Genomic DNA, 21,697 nt, shown 5'->3' with positions numbered 1-21,697 from the left:
AACATGATCACAGTCTCTAGTACTTTAAATGTAGCCTGAGAAAATTAGTTTTGTGCAGTCACCCCTACATGATGGAGGATTTGTCTGTGTGCACTGTCCATAACTCCTTACAATTTTATGGTTAATTTTATCTACATATGAATAAGCAGACCACAAAAATAATTAACTTGAGGAGGATAAGGTAGATGGCAGAGCAATGTGCTCATAATAAGCACCTACATATAAATCCTATTGCAGCCTTTATTTACACATTTGTTATTCTGATTTATAGCTTTGTGTTTCCTAATTCTTTTCTTTTACACATACACATATATATATGTAAGCGTGGACAGGATAGAAGTGGCAAAAACCACAGTCAGTGGTCACACAGGTAAAACTCATTTAAACCCTTGAACTTATTTTCCATTTAAATTTTTGGCATATCACCAAGAATTCTGTTTCTGTATGAAAATACTTTGTAGGCAGTCAATTAGCTATTTTCAGCTAATTTAAATTCCTTCCCTTTAGCAGAGTTAACTTTGTTCAGCCCATCAATTCCTGCTTTTTCCCTCTCTCTCATCCTGAGTTATGGTATGTCTGTCCAGTGTCCAAACACCAACGATGTGAACATATTTGGTTGCTTTTTTGTTTTCAGCACAGAGAGTTTGGATGTCACCGAAAGTAAGTATCCTTGACATGATATCAGATATGAAAAAAAGTGACCTCCTAGGCATTTTCTAGATTTTAGAAAAAAAAGACTTAAAAATATTAAGAAGAAACTTTTCTGTTCTGTGAAAACAGGTCTTTAGGATGTGGCTTTTAAAGGATATGAATGGAAGGTACAACTACTGTAGGATAATACTGGCATCAAAGGAAAGTAGCAAGGTGTATCTGTTCAGTAAAAGTGTACAGGTCCAGGATGAAGGGCTCAGGGTCGGTAGCTGTAGCAGGGAGCCTGTTGAGAAGACTTTCAACAAAGATGAGCCCCAGCCTGAGAGCAAAAGTGATTGATGAGGATGAACCACAGCAGGAGGCAGCAATGCAGACTGTAATGTGAGAGAGAGTCAAGAGGTGAGGTAAGTAGAGTATGGAGAAATTCAGCAATTATATCAGTGAAAGAGGGAGAAGAAGGCACACACAGGAGGGGACTAAATGACAGCATGGCTCTGTCTGCACATTACAGTGTGGGAGTCAAGAAAAAGACAGTTAGAGGAAGACTAGCAGCTGAGGAAAATTATAGCCGAAGAGAAAAGCTTTTGTGAAAGCAAATTGTGTAGGACTGCTTGGAGTGACCAGAGCAATCCTGAGAAAGCAGAGTACATGAGAGCTCAGAGAGCAATTCCTTTTCTTTCCTCAATGTTATGCTTCCTTCTTCTCCATACCTTGTAAGATTCAATTAGCTTTCTGCTGTTGTTTGGGCTTAGTAAATATTTATTGTTAGTGCATCCTCTGTTAGTTTTAATATTAGTTATTAAATAATTAACATTAAAATAAATTTAGTAATAAAAAGGTGTTGTTGTTTCTAATAAGCAAAAATAGTAATTGAAAATCACTGCTTTGTTGGGGCCAGGAAATGAGATTATAGTTTCACAAAGCTATCTTCAACACATTAAAAAAATAAGACAACTGTGTTAAATTCTCTTTTTATTTTGATTTAAAAGTTCATCTGAATTTTTGTGTTACCTTAAGATGCCTTTGAGGTGTTTTTTGTTTTTTTTTTTTAATATCTCTTTTAATTTTGGAATGAAAGACAGAAAATGTTTGATTTTTTAAAAAAAGAATTAGGTTCATCAGTCTCAAGGCATACCTGGTTTAAGTGTTTTTGAGTGGTACACACTGTTGTCATGGATTTGTACTAAATATACATATATACACAGATATGTATTCTCTGTGTTCATATTTTAAGTATTTTATTTCCTCCTAACTTCAGTTTTTATACAAATACTAGAAGCATTGGAGGCTAAATCTCTCATTGGAACAGTATCACATCTCTTATCAGCATAGGGCAGTTCTTGTTCAAAGCCCTTTCAAACCCTCCCACGTGCCCTCCTGTGGGACACACGCTGTGCCAGTGGTGACTGCCACAGTCCAGCCTGAGCTCGGGCTCCTTGTTTTCATTAAAACCCCAGGAAGTCAATACCCCTATCTGCTATGGGATGTAAATGAAAATGTCTCATAGGTTGAAAAGTTAGTAAAAAGAGAAAAACATCCACAAAGGCAGACAGGTAGCTGTGTGAGACCCTTTACTAGGGGTTACTAGGAATTACACCCTGGCTTTTGTGCTGGGCAGCTGCAGTGACCCTGGCCTGGCTACAGCACTGGGCACTGCTGGGTTCTTGCTGCATCAGGACAGGATAACCAATCCTGGTGGCATACTTCAGTCCTGAAATGGAGCTTTTCTCACTGTCACCATCACTTTTCACTTCTGGGCTGAGCACAGAATTGCCAGCTGAATGTGTCAGTTGGCTTGAGTGCTTGGTCATGGAGTTTGCAATGTCTTTCTGAGAGACTATGCCATGAACTAGATTCTCAGACAAATTTAAAGCCAAATGTATGTAAGTGAAGCTAGGAAGTGAATTAATGTCTTCCTAACATAACTATTACTAGTATATCGTAGAAAAGCTGAGTTATTTTCAAAAGTGCAGTTTGTGCAACATACAGAAACAAATAGCTTCATGCTGATAGAATTTTTGCTCCTTTCCTGAATGGGCTTCCTGAGAGTGTACAAGCTGGCTCAGGCATTGGCAGTGAGTAGCTGGATTAAAAGACTTCTCTGTTTCTGATTTCTTTAATTCTTTTGATGAAAAGTGATATGTTCTATATATGTGATAGATATTATTCTAACTGAACTCCATTCCCATCTTCCAAACTGAGACATGATGAGAAAGTCACCATGTAACAGGCTAATGCTTTCTCTGGAAGCCAAGCAACAGCTTAATTTCTGACTATTCAATGTGAGTTCATCTGCACCATGGTAGCTCTTCAGTTTATTTTGCAGTAAATGGGCATTAAAAGGGTATGGGATTTTTTTTTAATGTTCTGTGAAGAGACAGTTTCAGGGACCATCTACGGATCCCTCTCCATATGCAGTTCATGTGTAAAATTTAATGTATTTCAGTCATGAGTGAAGAAGGCCATAGAAGTGCTCCAAGAAAGAAGAGTGAGGTTTACATGAAGGCATGGAAATGATTTCTTAATGGTGACTATTACTTCCACCCACTCTTTACCAGATTGAAAACACACCAAAGCTTTGTTTTGCAAAAGCCTAAGCCCTAAGCAGGAAGCAGATCAATTGAAAGAATGACTGAAATTAAATTAAACTGAATTAAATTAAATTAAATTAAAGACTTCACCACTGATTATTCCTGGAGCTGTTTATTCCTGTTACTTTTTTCAGGACTTAATTGTAGATCCTTGCTTAGCTTTGTAAGCACAGAGTTCTTGTTTTTACGAGGACGGAATCTGACAGACACAGGAATGATGAGACTTGATATTGGGCAAAAAGAGATTAGTTTTGGCCTGCCTATAGAAAAAATTACAAACAAGGGATTTTTTAAATCAAACACTATTTTACAGTAACACCGTTTCCCAGCAGTAGTCAAGTTCTTTTGCTGTACTGTAGAGTTCTGTCCTGTATACCCAGCTCTGCCCTGCAGCCCAGCATGTTTTGGTTTCTCCTGACTGTCAACAAACCCTCATGTATTTGGTAGTTAAAAATAATTTTCCCTACCTAGTGCTCTGACAGACTTTCTCCCTTTTTATGTCCATAAATTAAATCTCAGTGTTCTGAATTTCAACATCCCTCATGATTCATCCTCTTGTCCTGAGTTTTGCTCCTCATCAAGTGACTTCTTTTCCCTTCACTCTCACAGCTAGGCTAGCTGCACAGATAGTGTTTAGACTGAAGAAAAACTAGAAAATTAAGTTCACAGCTGTGGGTAGACCATGGCAAGGACCACATTATCAATATCTATTTATACATAATTTCTGAGTAAATTCCTTTGCTCCATTACAAACTACAGCCTTGCATATTTATAAACTAGGTGAATTATCTCTCTTTTAGGTAAAAATCTCTCTCTTTTACAGTTTTAGGCGCTCGGGTTTGGGTTATTCAGTGCCTAGAAAACAATGGAGCATGTGAACAAAGTGTTTTGTCTCTATAAAAAAAAAGAGGAGAAATGAAGAATGTTTATTGTGGGAATAGAAGACGATTATTCTCTCTCACTGACTTTGTTTACATATACATGTACACCACTATACATCATGGAAAAAAATATTTAGATTATTATAGTTCAACAAGGGAGGTAAGATGAACATTCAGAAAAGAAATTTTGAGGGGATACTTGTTCAGTGATGAAGAAATTAATATAAGCTTGTCAGACAGGGTACAGCTCAGTGGAATTAACTTTTGTTAGAAGATTAGTCCTGTGCATGGTTGATGTGTAGAGAGTACTGAGTGCCTAAAATTACTCAGCCCAACCTACACCTCTGTAATATCATTGGCTCCCTGGCTGTTTTGACAGAAATGTGGTTTTCTGCCCACTTGGTGTTCTTCCCACTTCCTGAATGAATGTTGAACCTTCATTCATACCATCTCATGAGCATTAACATTATGCCAGTAAGCTTATTTTTCATGCATTCTTTTTTTTCAACCTCTTTTGTCTTATAATGCTAGAAAAGCACACTAATTTTGAGCTGTATCCCAACTATTAACACGCAATATTTTGAAACTTCTGAACATTATTGTATTTTACTTCATCTGGTTATATTAAATTAGAATTAACAAGTTTTGTGGCAATTAATTAGATAACGTGATCTTAATAATGTAGATCAAGACTTCTCTTTCCTTCTATTTTGTCAAACAATACTGTATTAGCTCATGAAAGTGGTAACTTGCAGAAATAGAAATATAATATAGACAGACTGATGGAAAATTACATCAGTGGAGAGGCAGGCATAAGCAGAATGGAGCAATTTCACAAGTGTTTATGTCAGTGAATGCCATGTGTTCCTTTTAAAACATTTTTAATACAATACCAAAACTGTTAGCATAAAAGGATAATTACAATGTTACTTTTATTTGTTCTGAAAATAAATCGCGAATACAGAGAACCATAAAAGGAACAGGAATGCAACCTCATTCCACTCTCAAATTCATCATTTAGACATTCAGAACATGTACATTATCTTTTGATTTTGCAGAAGTATTTAATAAAATGTTAAATAATAAATGTGTACTCTTGAGAGTGCAGCTTTTTAAAGAAAAGGTCACTAAAAGTATCTCAGTTGCAAGGAAGGACAGATATGTTCCTTGCTACTGAACTCCAAAGCTCTTTTAGAAATCTGTTAACCTGATTTTCATGACTGTTTACCCACGTTCATCATATTCAGCGCTTATGATGCTAATATTATTTTACCTCAGCATCAGTATTTCTTACCTCAGTTAATCTGCATTTGACTGTTTCCTCCCATATTCTCACTAGTTAATTTTCCTAAACAGGATTATGGCAAAGAAACAGATCTTGAGGCTTAATGCACCTTTGGCACTTCTCTGGAAGTACGAGGAAAGCAGGGCAAGTGGCACAAAACATTTAATACATCTTGATGAGAGACTGAAATATAATGACATGGCCACCTGAAAATTCTAAGTCTTTTCAAACCTCATGGATTCCAAGGTCCTGCAGCAAGGGAGCTGCAGCTCCAACGACCCAAGAAGACCTTTCCAGACGTATTTTGGACTGACACCCCCTCCGGTGCTCAAAGTACTTAGTCAGATTTTTTATTCAAAATTAACCCGATATAAACTGAGGCTAAAGGATCCTCTCTGATGAAATAGTTGATTTATAAATACAGTATCTCACGGCCCAAACATTATTTAGTACTATGATCTTCCACAAATTTCTTACATTGTCTTACAGGATTCTTTTCATATAGTGTTATTTCTAAAACTTAAACCCTATGGAAGAAGGAAAGGTTCACAGACTCCCCTAAAATTTAGTGATTCCTGATCTCTAAGCAGAAATACAGTAGAAAGTGAAGAGTCCTTTTCTAAAACAAACCTGTTCTTACCATCTTTTCCGTTTGCTAGATTAGGTACAGCTGACACACCCTATTGGCGTAATTACAAAAGGAGGAGGTAGTTCTTGAGGTAGCCATGACACAAAATGCCTAAGTCTTCCTAATTTGAAAGTGTTTAGGTAGCTTTTGTGTGATAATCTGTATGTTTGTTTAAACTGAATCAAAGACATGATGCCATTTTATAAAACAGCCTTCTAGCTGTTTGGCTATGATGCCAAAATGTAGGACCATAGTGAGAAAGCACAAGCAAAGAAAATATTAGTCTGAAAATCATAAAATTATGGGATTATGGAATTATTTGGTTTGGAAGACACCTTAAAAATCATGTCATTCCAAGCCTTCTGCCACGGGCAGGATACCTGCAAAAGCACTGCAGAAAGAAAAGGTTGGCGTCAGAACTGCTAACCCTAGCGACTGAGTAAAGACTCCCTCTTTTACTGCCTCAAAGTGACAGGAGGTTGTGATTTAAAGTGTAGTAGTTGGATCTCTGTCCCAAGAGTTTGCCTCAGCTGGCAGGCAGAGCTGGTCAGAGTCCCAGCTCAAAGGACCTGCCTCCTTGCACCTCAGGGGGGTGGAAAAGGCAATGAGCACATTACTCAATGCTTTACTCAGTTGAATACAAAGTCAAATTTCCTATAATTCAGTTATGTGTGTTATCTGGGCATTTGGTTAGGAGTCCAAAATATAAGAAAGGCCTCTGTGGTCTCTGTAATAAAAATAGGTATAACTCTCTGCTAGTTTAATCCAATCCAAAAGGATAAATTCCAAACTTTTCAGTGGCTCTTCAAATCTCACAAGGTAACCCTCCCGGCACGATCTTCTGAAGCTGCCTTCAGCAGTGTCCTCAGTCTATTTTCCCCTGCAATTTTTGCAGATTTCCCCATGTTCCAAATCTTCATATGATTGCTGAAGTTTCACAGTCAGCTCTTTCTGGTTTAAATTGTTTCTCTTCTATAAGAAATCCCATCCTTGGACATATTGAATTCGAAATGGAAACCACTGCACCAATTAGCTGTCTTCCAAATTGTCTGTTCATGTACTTGCCTATATCAAAAATCCTCTTTTCTAGGGTGCAGAGCTAGTAAATGCTATTCAGACCTCAAGTCCCTGCAGACTTTCACTAGGATCACCATCCCTCTGCAGGCATTTTTGTCTACAGGTTCCCTTATGTTATTTGGGCCACAGATTTTCTGGACAGCTGGCTACACTAATTCTTTAAATTCATTTTTATCTGTCTATGCTGAACTGCAGAAATGGGATTGTTTTTTCCCCTTCTAACTGAAATTTGGCAGTGAGGATCAGTGATTTCTCCTAGTCTCATGAAGAAATTAATTGCACAATCTATATCAAACCACAGATTGAGGTATTTTCCTGTGTTTTAGAATGTTTTCCACTTTCCATATAGAGCTTTGTTATTTCTTGGGGTGTGCACTAGGAAGCAATTGTTTTTGTTTTATTATTCACTTATATATGATCATCACCTAACATTTAAGTTGTCTCTCCAGACATGATTGCTGGCTTCCTCTGACAGATCTCTTTAGCTGTTTGCCAACATCTTGGCCACCAATTTTCCTTAATCCCATCACAAAATTCTACTTACACTTAGGAAGGCAAAACAACTTTCCCATTTTTCTCTATAGTTTCATTTTGTAAAAGGGTCCAAGTTTACAATTTTCTGTCTGTCAATTATACATGAACTTGAAATGGGATTATTTTATACACTTCAGTCATGCTGGATGCAACACAAAGCAAGCCTGAGTAAAATACTGTATGCTGAAAGAGGCTCAGGTCCCTGAGTTCAAGCACTCAAGAGTTGCTCACTGTCTGCACATGGATTTTTATGTGTAAAGGCTTTCCAAAATAGAAAAGAAATATTTTGATCATTCTTTATAGCTTAGAAATTGTTAAAAAAATAAGACTTCACTTTTTATTTAGTCATCTCAAATTGAAGATGTGGTTTAATGTGTTTTCCCCTGTTTTGTCTCCATATTTAAATTCCTATGGGCTTTCTTTCTCCCAAAATATGAAGCTACAATTGTTAGGAAAAGAATATAACAAAGCAGCACAGGAAACATCATTATTCTGATGGATGCACCTCTAATGGCCCCAGAGTCTCAGAAAGGACACAGGGCTAAAGCCAATAGGAAGAGATTGCAGCAGGGATCATGAAGAATGTGGAACAGGATTTTTTCAGTCCAGAAAAACAAAGACTGAAGGAGATGTTTGAGGCCTGTAAAGTCAGGGATACTGTGAAAAAGATGACTACAGAATGATTTATTCATTGTTCTCACAGTGCAAGAACTAGAGCATTGCAAACAATTACCAGCAAACAAGCAAGAGCAAGTACTTCACAGTACAGATTTAGACTAAGGGACCCATTCTATAGGATACTGCATGGACCTGATGTATATTCTGGCTCTGATTGCTAGACTGTGTGGATGTTGGAAACCAGAAGTTTGAGTGACTTATCCAGCATGGTAGATTCAGGTCTTTAAAGTAACATCTCTCTTCAGAATGAGAACACTCTGAAGTGTTCATCTATTGTAAATTTTGGTTGGCTTTTGGTAAAATCTAGCTCATATCAAAGCTGGTTTTCATCACCCCAGTAAAAGAGCTTAAAGTTTCATTAAGCTATTTATCTTTACTACTGCTCAATAATATATTTCTCCTACAAACAATATTCTCTTACCTTAATTATAAATTATTTCAAATCAGATAGGTGCATAACTCAACTGATTGCTGTGCTTACCTGATACACTTTTATGAAACTTCAAATTTAATGATAATCTATAGAGGTTCACGGAGTAGCCACATATTCACATGGGTATAAGAAAAGACATGAGGTGTCTTTAGTAGACATTGGCACCCATAGTTTTAACTGTGCAGTCTGTACCTTTCTGCTAAATATGACATTTCATAGAGTAAAATAAGGTTTATATTAAAATTTAAAACATTCTCTAAATATTTACAGGGAAAAAATGTTCTCATATGCTCATTTGTCACATTCATTCTTGGAGAACATTCTCCTCTCTCTTCATGCATACAGAACTGAACTCATCTGTGTATTAAATGACCCTGAATCTAAAGATAAACCCTACACTAAACACAAAGATATTAAGATTATTAAACATGGAGAGACTGAATAAGGGTAGCTATAGAGAAAATTTAAAATTTTTAACTAAACTTTATTAAGACTTGCATTATAAAAGTTTAAAAAGAGTCAACTATTTTTGATCCACTACATAATAGGCAGATACAAAAAAAGTATTCAAATAATTCATTTGCTGAACTTCATGGGTTGCTTCTATTCCAACTGAATTTTGAAGAGCTCTCTAAACAAGAATGCTGGTGCAGAATCCTGACATTTGTTAAATCCACAAAGGATTATTTTAGAAAGTAACAATAGCCAGTATTCATACAGAAAAAAAAAAAAAAAAAGGAATTTTAATTAACAAAATGTGTATCTTTTTTGTTTTGTTTCTGAAACAAAAGAAACAGGGTAGAAGGGAAGAAATAAGCAAAGAATTATTGGCTTGATTTTTAAGGGTCTGAGAACCCAGAGTTCCTGAAAGATCACTCCAAAAGAAGTGGGAGGAAAATTTCTCACCTCTGAATTAGGTGAAATTTATGGAGGAAGATGTAAAAAACATACATTTTAAAAAATAAAAAGTTAGTTATGTTGATTATTTGGGCGTTATATTTTGCATATAATTTATCTATAAGAACATTTCAAATTACATATACATTATTTGTGACAGATGCCAAACATCTGGGCTGTTGCCCTGATTCCTTTTATCCGTTCAGCATCAACTCCTACAATTTTTCCTGCACAAAATATGATACAGACACAAGTGAGAGGGAATAAACACAATATAGCATTTCTTTATGTATGAATATAAATATGCATGTGCATATAGACAGACACACAAGTGTGTACTGCAAAGCAGCAGCCACAGTCTGGACTGAGGCCACAGGAGACCTGCCTATTTCATCTATCTGTCAATTGGCCCCTGGGCTCTGGGTAGGTGAGTCAGAAGAAGTTGTGTTTTGTACCACTGTGCTCTCTTGAGTTCAAATCTTGATGTGCCTTTACTAGTCCAAAAAGGTTTGAGAAGCTCTTTTACACAGCTGACAGTCACCCGCTGAGTCACTTTGGGGTTCTGTCATCTTCTAGGTTTGGTTCTGATATTTTGGTGGGTGTGTGTAGTTCCTATTGGGAGTCCATAGGCTTTCTTTTTCAGTTAGCATTGGCTGTTAACTCCTCTGGGACTGAAAATTCATTCATTAGCTATAGTTAGTACTCCAGCACTGCAATCCCATTGTTTCAAATTTTTCTCCATTGAGTACAGAGGCAGCCTAGGCAGCTGGTTTAAACTAGACTCCTAGTTTTAGTATGCAAAAGTGAAATGAGATGACTCTTGGTGCATGTCATGGCCACACAGCACAGCAGGGTCGCAAATACCTGAGCTAACTCCAGACAAACAAGTGACATATTCTGCTAAACTATTTAGCCTGGCCAGAGGCAGCACTGATGCAGTTTCCAGTACCTGAGTTGGGGCTAAAGTACCGGGTCCATTGTGCTCTGTAAGTAAACATATTATGTCACTCAGCACAAACCATTGGGGGTTGGTTTTTTCCTTTCTCTTTAGTTATGAGACTCTTTTTTTCTCTAAACCAGAGCAACACCTCTGTCCTTAGATGAGTCACTTATCACCAGCAATGGGGACTGCTATGACCCTTGAGAAAGAATAGAATTCTTTGCGTTATACTGGCGCTGCTTTTTACTTAAAAAGGCTAATACAAGGAGATAAAGAGGCACACGTTTCAGTGTCCCTTCCACTGAGGAAATCATAATTCTCACTTCAATTTGCCAGTCTGAAATAACACTAGTGAAAAGGAAGTTGATACAAACTCTCTCTTAATATAGAAACATATGAAAAGATTTGTAGGATGTTATTTGCTACTACATTTGAAATATTCTATGCTGATGGAGATTATCCAGATGGCAGGAAGTTTTTGCTGCTGATTTACTGGGTGTAGTGTAAATTTGGTGCAGTTTCTTTCTATGCTGCAGCATGAGATTTTTATCTGCTGTACCATTAAGATTGCAAAACTCTTTTGGAAAAAATTCTCAATTTATGAGTTCATATAATTTTTTCTATATTCAGGCCCAAGCCTTCTTACTCTTTTAGGATTAACTAAATATGCAACAAAAAGTAGCCAGGTTCTGAAATACAAATAGCAAGTATTATGTAATCCTGGCAAAACTGACCAAAATTGTGAACGTTATTCAAAGACCTATGCTCATAAGTAGTTTGGCAGATGAACAAAACTATCATGAGGTTGACATCAATTTTTTGATTTCAGTTATTTACTCTTTAGGTGAGAGCCTAAATCATACATGGAAGATAATGAACCTCATATCTGAGGGATCTCTGGAAAGTATAATATATTTAAATCATCTTGGATGGGACACCTTACTAGCTGGAGAAGTAAAATTTATTTCTTAAAGGTCAGCATAAGTAAAGAAGCTTATATTATTCAATATTTTGTAGGATACAGCAGATGTATTGGGCCAAATTTGTATCAGCACATCTGGTCTGTAATCAATATTAGCTAGTGCACTAGTAACAATAGTAACAGCAGCAGTAGACTCTCAGTCAATGAAATTTTACTGCTGAGTAACTGAAATTTAACTGTCACTTACTAGACAAGTAAAGGATCTAGTTCCTACCAGAAGCCTTCCAGTACCCAAAAGAGGGCCTACAAAAAAGCTGAAGAATGACTTTTCACAAGGGCATGTAGTGATAAGACAAGAGGTAATGGGTTTAAATTGAAAGAGGGAAGGTTTAGATTAGATACTAGGAAGAAATTCTTTACTCAGAGTGTGTACAGAAGCACTGTAACAGGTTGCCCAGAGAAGTGTTCAAGGCCAGGCTGGATGGGGCTTGGAGCAATGAAAGGTGCCCTTGCCCATGGCTCTGGGGTTGGAACTAGATTAATTTTTAAGGTCCCTTCCAACTCAACACATTCTATGCATCAGAATGTGTCTTGATATTGTATTTGCTCATTAGACATAGTTGTGGATACCAGATATAAACAAATGAAAGAGAAAAATAAAATTGTTTTTCATTAGCAGTGGCACTTCAGGATTCATAGATTGTGTGAGCATGTCTGAAGAGACACTGCTATGACTAGAACACCATGGAAATGAGAGACGTTTAATGACAACAGCACACATTCCTCTGCCAGAATTACAGTGTGAAAACTTACAAGATAAAACTGAAATCTGTGATTTTGTCAGATAAACATGACATCAGCAGATAAAAATGTATTTAAACTTTGTTTGGAAAATATTTTTATTGTTATTTCTGGATAGATTCTGGTGCCCACCAACTGACTCAGATTCCAGTCAGTGAGTTTAGTGGTGACCATTAAAATTAAGGTGCTTCTTTAGTGAATGTGGCTCCTTTGTAAAATCCTCGTTAAGATATAAATTTTTACATTTGCACCCATAAGAAGGGAAATTTATGACCTCATTAAAATAGCATTGCTTCCTCTGACATTCTGGAACTCAGAGGCATTCAGAGATTGCACTCTACCAGCTAGCTGTAACCATATGGATGGTAACCATAAGGTTGTAGATGTAACCATATGATGGTTACAGCCAGCCTGGAAACCAGGCTGGCTGAGGGATGGAGCTGGTTACCTGTGGACTACACAGTGCAGGCAGTTTGAAAGAGCGTGACTTACAAAATAGATGTGGCAAATCTCTGCAGTGCTTTGCAGAGCATAAGAAGCCTCAGAAAACCTTGTTTAGTTTTCTGCATTGAAATAATGCACAGGACTCTGGCACACTGTGTTTTCAATGAATGTAATCTGTGGTCTCAAGAAAACAGATAACCTAATAGACACAGAACTTTGCCAAATCACACCAGTTTAATATATATTAACCTTCTACAGGGTATTTCAAAATTACCTGACTGACTTGCAAGACAAATGTCTCTTCAACGCTGACATTTGGACTCACCAAGCCTTTTGACACTTGATGATAACATATTACTCTTAAAAGGCAAACATATTGAACCAGACCTGCACTGTCCTTGGCAAACTATGTTCTCTTTAGACACTGCAGTTCTTGAGTGCAGAGAACAATGTGTGACAGGTACACAACTTGCTTTCCACCCTATTGTTTACGTGTTTGTCATTTTACATGTTTTTTGCAAAACACGTTTTATCTCAGCAGGAGTCTCTTTGTTTTTTGGGTTTTTTTTCTGGCAGAGTACAAGCATAAAGACCACAGAGTGCTTTTCTGCAGTATACCCTCTTAAAGTAACATCAGCAGATTGCAGCACCAACAGAGGTTCAGGACACTGTGCTCCACAGGCCACTCAAGTGCCAGCAGTTCTGTACTGCTTTTGTCCCATCTCTACTGAAGATGGAATTATAAGGAAAACAAATCATGTTTCATGAAATTAGAGTGTCTGAAACTAATTACACTGTTCTCCTCTAAGACATTCTGAAAACTTTCAGTGGAGTACATAGGCAGCTGCAATAATATGATTTGAGCATATAAATGAATAACTACAGCTTGTTTCTAAGCTGATGGGTCGGATGAATTATAAAGGTCACTCTCAGAGAAAAGAAAAAGGGGATTGGGATTAAAACAGAGGAAGCAGATAGAATGTATGCATTTATAACAAAAAGAAACCAAGCCAAATGAAACAAAACCCCACCACTTGCCTTTAGTTTTTAAAACTACTTGATAATTTTTCCTACAGGTTTCTTTCTCAACACTTCTTTCCTCAAAAACAGTATGTAGCTTTTTATTTCTGTGCTCTTGGTTTCTCTCCCTGATAGAGCATTATGAAGTAATACTTTTTGCCAAGCTCTAAGACACCTTGTGATTTGCAGATCGCCTTGTGATCATAAGGATGTGAAATTATTTTAATTAAAACAAAAATACTCAGCAGTGTAGAGGTTCTCTCTCCAACCTTTTAGCTACTTGTGAGCTATCTACATTGTGTTACTTCATGCTAGCCCATTGAAAACTCCTTTTGTTACTCAGAAAAATTATGATTTTATTTTGGTTTTGTGGTTTTCCCATAAACATTGGAGGAGAAAGGACATATATTTTGTTTAAATAAGAACAGACAGCTTTCACATGTGATTAATATTAGCATTAAAGAAAAAGAGTTACTTTATTTGTAGATTTCTTTTATGTTCATTAAAGAAAGCTTAATACAGAAGAGAATGCCAACTGCAGGATAAGCAATCCAACTATATTGTTTAAGAAACTAAAATTGGTATCTCTATATATTGGAAAGCAGCCTATGTTTCCAAGAAAAAAAAAAAAAACCAGAAGGCATTTCCATTTCTACCTTTTAAAACAATTTTTATGTTAAAATTTCCTGATTTTATTTTTAGAAACTGAAATTTGTTGGCTTTTTGAAAGAGATGTAGAGAAAGCAATTTCTTTCAGCACTTCAAATCTTTCAAATCTGTATTCTCTGAAAATGTGCAAGACTCTGAAATTATGACTGAATTACTTAAAGGTAGAGCCCCGTTCTCAGAGACTGTAAAGATGATGGAAACAGTGGAACCGCTATTCCCATGTAGGAATGCTGGAATTGTGTACCAGTAGATGAGTCCTAAGGTGGGACTGCAAAACAAGCAGTTCTAGGAGAATCCTGTTTTGCTGATTTAACTGTACTTGCACTAACAACTAGGGAATTCTCCCAGAACAGCTGTGTCAGTCAGCAAAGCTATTTTGGTATAAACCTGTACTGTGTACCTAGCTTGATATTTGGGATAGAGTTGACCTTACATTAGAAAATGCCAAAATAAATGGGAGAATGGAAAAATTTACTGTTACCATGTAAGCAGACAGAAGAGTGTACCTGCATTCTCTGTGACTGCTTAGTAGGGAATGCTTGGAGAATCCAAAATGCATGATTTAAATAAAGTAGAATTTAGAAAACTTATATCTAACTGCTAGACATAGAAATAATGTAGGAATTATTGTTATATCATGAAACTTTAAGATGAGTAGGAGACCAATGAAGGTCAATGTTGCATGGGAGCTATTGCCCTGGGATGGAGTTCATGACAAAGGTCATGATGAGTAAGGGACAAACTGACATTAGCACGGTCTGTTGTGATAGAACAAGGGGTAATGGTTTTAAAACAAAAGAGGGTAGGTATAAGGTATAAGGAAGTTTTTTTATAAGAAGGATAAAACTCTGGAACAGGTAGATGTCTGAAACCTGTAAACATTCAAGGTTAGGCTGGATGGGGCTCTGAGCAACCTGGTGCAGTGGAAGGTGTCCCTGCTCATCACAAGAGCATTGGACTGGATGACTTTTAACTGTCCCTTTTAACCTAAACCATTCTCTGATTCTTTGATCACGATCAAAAAATTACTAAGCCAAGAACAGTGAATTTTTATAAGATGGGAATTAGTAAAAGCAGCCATTACTTTGTGAAGGACCTTGTAGAATTCTGGAATTTGCCCTTTCAAAGTGCTGGGCTGGAGGTGGCACACGGCCATCTTTGTAGGGAATGAGGACAACCAGCACAGACCTTACATTTAGCAAGTTATAGGCAATAGCAGCTTGTTATTACATGTTACAAGTTTTCATACATAAACCCTATTTTACACTAACTGGGCCATGTTTTTAATGAACATTTCAGTATATTGTTTTAGCTTTACACAAAGGAAAAAAAAAGGTTTAATTCAGTAATAGTAGCAGTCGTATATTCCAGTGATACTTAATCTGGACAAATTACTGGAAATTGTTTGAATGATTGAGTTGGAGTTCAGTTGGAGATTAACATTTCCCCCAGCCAGTACTGGTATTTTTTTTTCCTTTTGTGTCTTCCTAGAATTAGATAAATTCTGTGTTTTCAAACTGGGTTATTTTTTTGGGAGACAATTCAGTTAACTCTTTTTGAGGCCCTTGTAAAGGAGTTCTCTGTTGACATTTTGGCTCTCTCTGATTAGTGAAGACTGAGGGCATGGGCGGAGGCAAAAACTTAGTGAAATAAAACAGTGTGGGAGGTGTGGGGGAACTCCTGTTGTAAGAGGAAGAAATTTGCCCTTCTTGTAGTGATACATTGCACAAAGATTTCTTATAAGTGGGAAGTCATTGAGAGTTTGAATTACAATTTTAATATGTTATGCCTAATAGTTGATACGTGTGGTGCAAGTTAAAGATAATTAACCAGTGTAGAAAGCTCAGCAGATGAATTGTTTTTCTGAAGACAATCACGAACAAAATAAATCCTTTCTGTAGCCAACAAAAGAAGTCTGTGGGCAATGCTTGACAGAAAAGGTGACAAAGAAAAGGGCAATAACACCTTTCCAGTCCCACTCCCAGAAATTCTTCCTTAACTGCAGGTTAAGGGAATGTGTTCAGAAACTTTAGATCACCCTTCCATAGTGACTGCTCTAGAGAATCCTCTCCAAAATGTGGACAAGGGCTCAAGAACTCTTCTATGGCAATGTACGCTTTTATTTTGTGTTCAGAAGATGAAGCAGGCTTTAGGAATTAATCCATAATATATACAATAATAAATAAATAATTGCCATAAAAATTATTGCATTCTTCACTCCAGGGAATTATGACCTCTGGGTTCAATATATAGAAGTAGAAATGGGAAGTGAAGAAATTTAATTTTTTCTTTTTATTTTTTTCTTTCCTTGAAAAAAGGTATGGTTTCATGAAGGAATCATCAAATAATTATTCTTCTGATGCATCTCCATTTTACGTCTAATGATTTGTGTTTACTTGAAGCAAGCTTGCTGAAATACACCATTACAGCTGAAACATGGAAAAACATGGGGGATACAACAATTTCTATATCATTTTTAAATTACCATACATGGTATATCTACATAAAAACAGAAAGATACATTTAATACATTCTGTATTAAATTCAGAATCTTATTATTGGCTGGCTGTATTTAGAGTAGGTGGATGCTGAACATCCAGTGCCACAAATTCATCTTTTAGTAATTTTCAAGGAATACAACTAGTAAGCAATTGCTTCCACAGTTCTTTAGATGAGGCACCAAAATATTTTATAATAAATCCAACCCTACAAATAGAATTTCCTTAGGACAGTACATACATTTATAGAAGACGTTTGACCTTGTTCTGTTTGACCTGGATTCCTACAACATAGTTTCTTTCAGCAAACTATGAAAATGCTAAAGAAATAGCATACGTGGGAGTCTCTTGCTTTGTCTTAATATTTAGCATTGAGATGGGAATTTGGATGCTGTTCCTTTAACAGGAGTTTTATTCACCTCTACCTGGAGGCACAAATCAATGAGTATCAGTTAAAATTTAAACAATCAGCAAAACAATTGGGGGATGTTGTCAATGTCAGGGTAATAAACCTGTTTTCTGCAGTTCAGGATGTGTCTAGATTGCCATCAATTAGACTATTTGTATAATGCAATCATTAGAAACTGAGAACAGCCTCCCCAAAGGAACAATAGCCAGTATTCATACAGTAAAAAAAAAAAGGATTTTTAATTACTCACCTCAGTTCTTTGTGTCTGTTTTCATTCTCCCATTTAAACATCTATCTTAAAGAAAGAAAATTAGGGCAGAAGCATATTGAAGAAGCTTGGATTGGGATGGTGGTCCAGATAATTTGTTTTGTCACACATTTTTTGCATTGGTGCCTAATATCCCAGTATCTGTTTGGGGTAATTTGTAACTGACTACAGATTGTTGAGGTTTTAAAGTTCTTTTCTTGCTGTAGGCCGATTTTATCCATGATGGTCACAGGTTTTTATATACTATCCAACATTAGCAAAACCAGCATGTTTTAATGGCTGTGGCTGCCAAGTCTGATTCCCTGCTGAGGGGACGAGAGATGCTGGGGCTCTGGCACTGCGGGACAGCCACACCTGTGGGTGCAGCCAAATTCCCACTGAGGCTGCGTGTCACCACGAGATGCCCCATCAGTGTCTTGTTTGGTCCAGTGTGCCATCAGGGCCCTGTGTCACAGGGAGATTTACAGTTTCTGCTGAGGTCAGAGATCAGGGGGAGGTGGTGGATGTGGTCATTCTCTTGTTTGGGAAGGAAAACAAGTGTAGACTGCTTTGAAGCCTCCTGGCTTCTAAGCAGGTATTACTATTTCTTCTACAAGAGGTCCTTCCAAGGGGAGTACTTACACAAGAATATTTATAAATGTGAGTGAAATTAGATGAAACAGATGTTCCAAATCAGTTTTGCTCTTTTTTGAATATGTATCCTAGAGTTTGTCTATATTTTTGTAAATATCTCCAAGTCACCCGACTGGGGTTTTTTGCCTTTCTCTGCATTCTCAATGTCTTTTCAGTTTTATTCAGCTGGTTTTGTGAAAGTAACCAGTCGTTCATCTGAAATGTAATGAATATTAACTGATTTTTATTATCCAACTTCTCAAAAGCAGTTATGAATTGTTATTTACATAACAATTTTCTGCGATATCTGACACTCATAAAAATGTTGAAGGAAGTTATTTTGTCTGCTTCAGTGTTTATAGATAGGAAATTCTATAGTCACTAAGTCGTTTAAAAATATCTTCTGCAAATATTTCAACACATTTTATTGGATTCTGCCAATTACATGATTTTGTATATTAGACATTTTTTATTACTATTACTGCCATTATACTTTAGAGTTGTTTGCTTTTTAGTATTTTAGTAATGTCTTCTTAGAGTAAACAGGGAAAGCTCACTCTGCCACTTGAATATACTTTAATGGGATGTAATGCTAAGAGTGATTTTAAGGGAAGTGGTGCTGCAGGTTGGCCAGGTGTCCACCACAGACCTCAGCAGGTCTCTGCCATCATGGAGTGCCCGTGGGCCTGCCTGTGGCCCAAGAGAGGTGTCTGTCTGTCTGTCTTGGCAGCTCACCTTCTTGTTAAACTGTAAAACATCACAGATATGTCGGGAGGTGACAAACTTTGCCATGTGGCCAGAGAAACTGATGAGCAACTAAATACACACTTTGGAGCATGACCTGAATGAGACATCTAAAAGATGTCAGAGCCTAGAGACACTGCCCTGGGCATTTTTCATAGTCAGTAAAGAGGAAATAAAGGATTTATGTTCTTCTAAAATGAGTTCCTATGATGTTACATGAAATGTGCTTTATTAGATTATACTTGTCTAGAAATTGTTATTGTGTAAATTGTAAAAATAGCTGTAAAAACTCACTGCTTTGCTGTAGATTGACTGATGATGGTTCCCTGAACACTAAAGTTCAGACTAGTTTTCATTCCTCAGCAAAGTAGGTCAGTGATAGTGTTCGCTGGTTTTAATGTCTTATTATTATCCTTTCCAATCATCAGCTCAAGGAAATGCACAAGAGGTGTGAAGTGTATTTCACTCTACACACTTTCTTCATTAAGAGTTTCAGTTCACTTCAGACCATCATTCTGTCTGTAACAGTTGTTAGATCAAACTCTAAACATTATTTACCATTATTTTGAGAGAATTTTTTTTTTTTTAATTTGAAAGAAAACTGAATGCACCCCATGCCCTGCATTTACTATCATACTGTTTAAAGGGCCAGTAAGGAAACAACAACCATGTGCAAGGTTTGATAGCACTTTTGTACTGTCATGAACTGTTGTGGAATAAGTTACTGATGCTGCAAAAGATTGCTACACTAGCTAGCACCTCTTTTGACCCATGTCCAGGGCTTTAATTTTTTAGCATTTTAGGGGGAAGGTTGCCAATTGTTACACACTCAATATACTCGATAAACATACTCGATAAAAGAAAAAATAGGTAACATTAAATAATGTTGAGGAAGATATGTGTTTTAGCTTTAAGCAAATCCTCTAAGGAGTGAATTCAGAGAAGGTACAATCATGTTTGCTAAGGAGGCAGATGTGCTTCAGAGAAATATAGCTTGGCTCAAAGTGGAGGAGAGATGAAGGATTTGCCTGTGGCCTTCAGGGCCACTTTCTTGGGAGATGGTGGGCCACTGACAGAAGCAATGGGCACAAGCTCACACACAGAAGGCTCACGCTGAACATCAGGAAGCATTTTCTCACTGTGAGTGTCAGTGAACATTGATGAATGAGATTTCCCAGAGAGGCTGGGAGTCTCCATCCTTGGAGGTAATCAAAGCTGTGTGGCCCCAGCCAGGGCAGCTGGCTCTGTGACCCAGCCTCACGACCCAGGGACCCCTTCCCACCTCAGCCTTTCTGTGGTCCAGTGGTTCATTCCCTTTTTACAGAGCCCATCCGAGAGCAGCCCCTTGGCTGCACGGGGTAGCGCTGACCAGCCCCGCTCCCCGCCGGGGCCGCTGCTGCGTTCTCCGGTCCGTGCCGAGCCGCGGGGCCGCCCTTTCTACGGCCTCCCTGCGCCTCCAGCATCCCTGCGAGCCCCCGGCCGGCCCCGGCGCGCCCCTCCCGCCAGCCCAGCGGCACCGGGCGGAGAACAAAGTCTGCAGGCGGTGCCTGCGGGACGTCCCGCCGCTACCGGCCGGCGCCGAGCCGCGGTCCTGCCTCCGCCGCGCTCGGTATTTACAGCGGCCGCGGCCGGGCCGTCCCGCCCGCGAGTCTCGCACGACGGCGCCGTCCCGCCCCGGAGCCCCGCGCCGCCGGCTGACTGCTCGCCCCGCTGGTAGGCGGCTCCGTGCTGGTGCGGCGGCCCGCCCCGCCGAGAGCAGCGGGACAGAGCCGGGCACAGCGGGGCAGAGCCGGGCGCAGCGGAGCAGAGCGGGGCAGAGCCGGGCGCAGCAGGGCACAGCGGGGCACAGCGGGGCAGAGCCGAGCTCCGCGGCGCGCAGCCCGCCCAGCGCTCCCCGCCGCCCTCCGCCCCGCCGCCAAGACGCCGCGCTTCTTGTACCGCGCCAAAGGCGGGTGCCGCTCGGCCAAGATGGGCCGGCAGACGGCGGCCGGCGGGCGCGCCATGCAGCGGTCGCAGAGCCGGAGCAGCCTCTCCGCCTCCTTCGAGGCGCTGGCGGTCTACTTTCCCTGCATGAACTCCCTGGAGGAGGAGGACGGAGGTGAGGGGCCGGGGCACGGTGGCCGCCGGTGTGCGCGGGGACCGCGGGCGCTCCGGGCCGCTCCAGGGACGGGCCGGGGGTCGGTGCCGGGCGAGGAGCTGGAGGGGGACGCGAGCGATGGAGAGTGGCTTGGGCTGAGAGATTGAGGGACCGTGCTTGTAGCTGGAGAGTAAGGTGTGATTTAAGAGATGATGTTTATCGTCACATTGGGAATGAAGTTACTAGCTGAACTTTAGTTATGTTGGGATGAGAAATAAAGGATAGAGGGTCTTTCCGTTTTTTTCCATTTTGTGCCCATTCGTACGAAAAACAAGCCACATTTCCTCGCAGGTGCTTTGCTGTCAATCTTCGGGCTTGTTCAGGTATCCCTTGTCTGTCATTACAACATAATTTATACAGAAAACCAGAGCTGAGCAGTTAAATACTGGCCTCAAGTACCCTTTCCTTAGAGGCAGCAGTGTAGGTGGAAGGCAAACAAGAGAAATGCAGTGGATTTTCTGTGTAGCTGTGCCCCCTCCCAAAGATTTGCTATTTGGAAAGTGCAAATGTACATAGTTAAGCATGGCATCAAACTCTATCCAGGATGGAACTTGTATTTCTTGAGTTTATTTTGAATA

The 21,697-nt window shown here is 38.9% G+C and overlaps 1 protein-coding gene across 41 annotated transcripts in view; it reads left to right on the top strand.

Annotated features, from left to right (window-relative positions):
• RIMS2 (regulating synaptic membrane exocytosis 2) overlaps positions 1 to 21,697 on the top strand; it is a 446,716-nt gene that overhangs the window by 405,600 nt on the left and 19,419 nt on the right. Inside the window, exon 1 of one of the 41 annotated variants that reach the window (XM_063389776.1) lies at positions 20,539 to 21,080. The exons of the other annotated variants lie outside the window; for them this stretch is intronic. Coding sequence (XP_063245846.1) covers positions 20,951 to 21,080 — 130 coding nt within the window. The 5' untranslated portion in view covers positions 20,539 to 20,950. Of the gene's footprint in view, positions 1 to 20,538; positions 21,081 to 21,697 lie in introns of those variants that run through there. 41 annotated transcript variants of the gene reach the window in all.

This window comes from Prinia subflava, chromosome 1 (assembly GCF_021018805.1).
Source record: "Prinia subflava isolate CZ2003 ecotype Zambia chromosome 1, Cam_Psub_1.2, whole genome shotgun sequence".
Lineage (NCBI taxonomy): Eukaryota > Metazoa > Chordata > Aves > Passeriformes > Cisticolidae > Prinia > Prinia subflava.
This window is presented reverse-complemented; position numbering and strand designations above follow the sequence as displayed.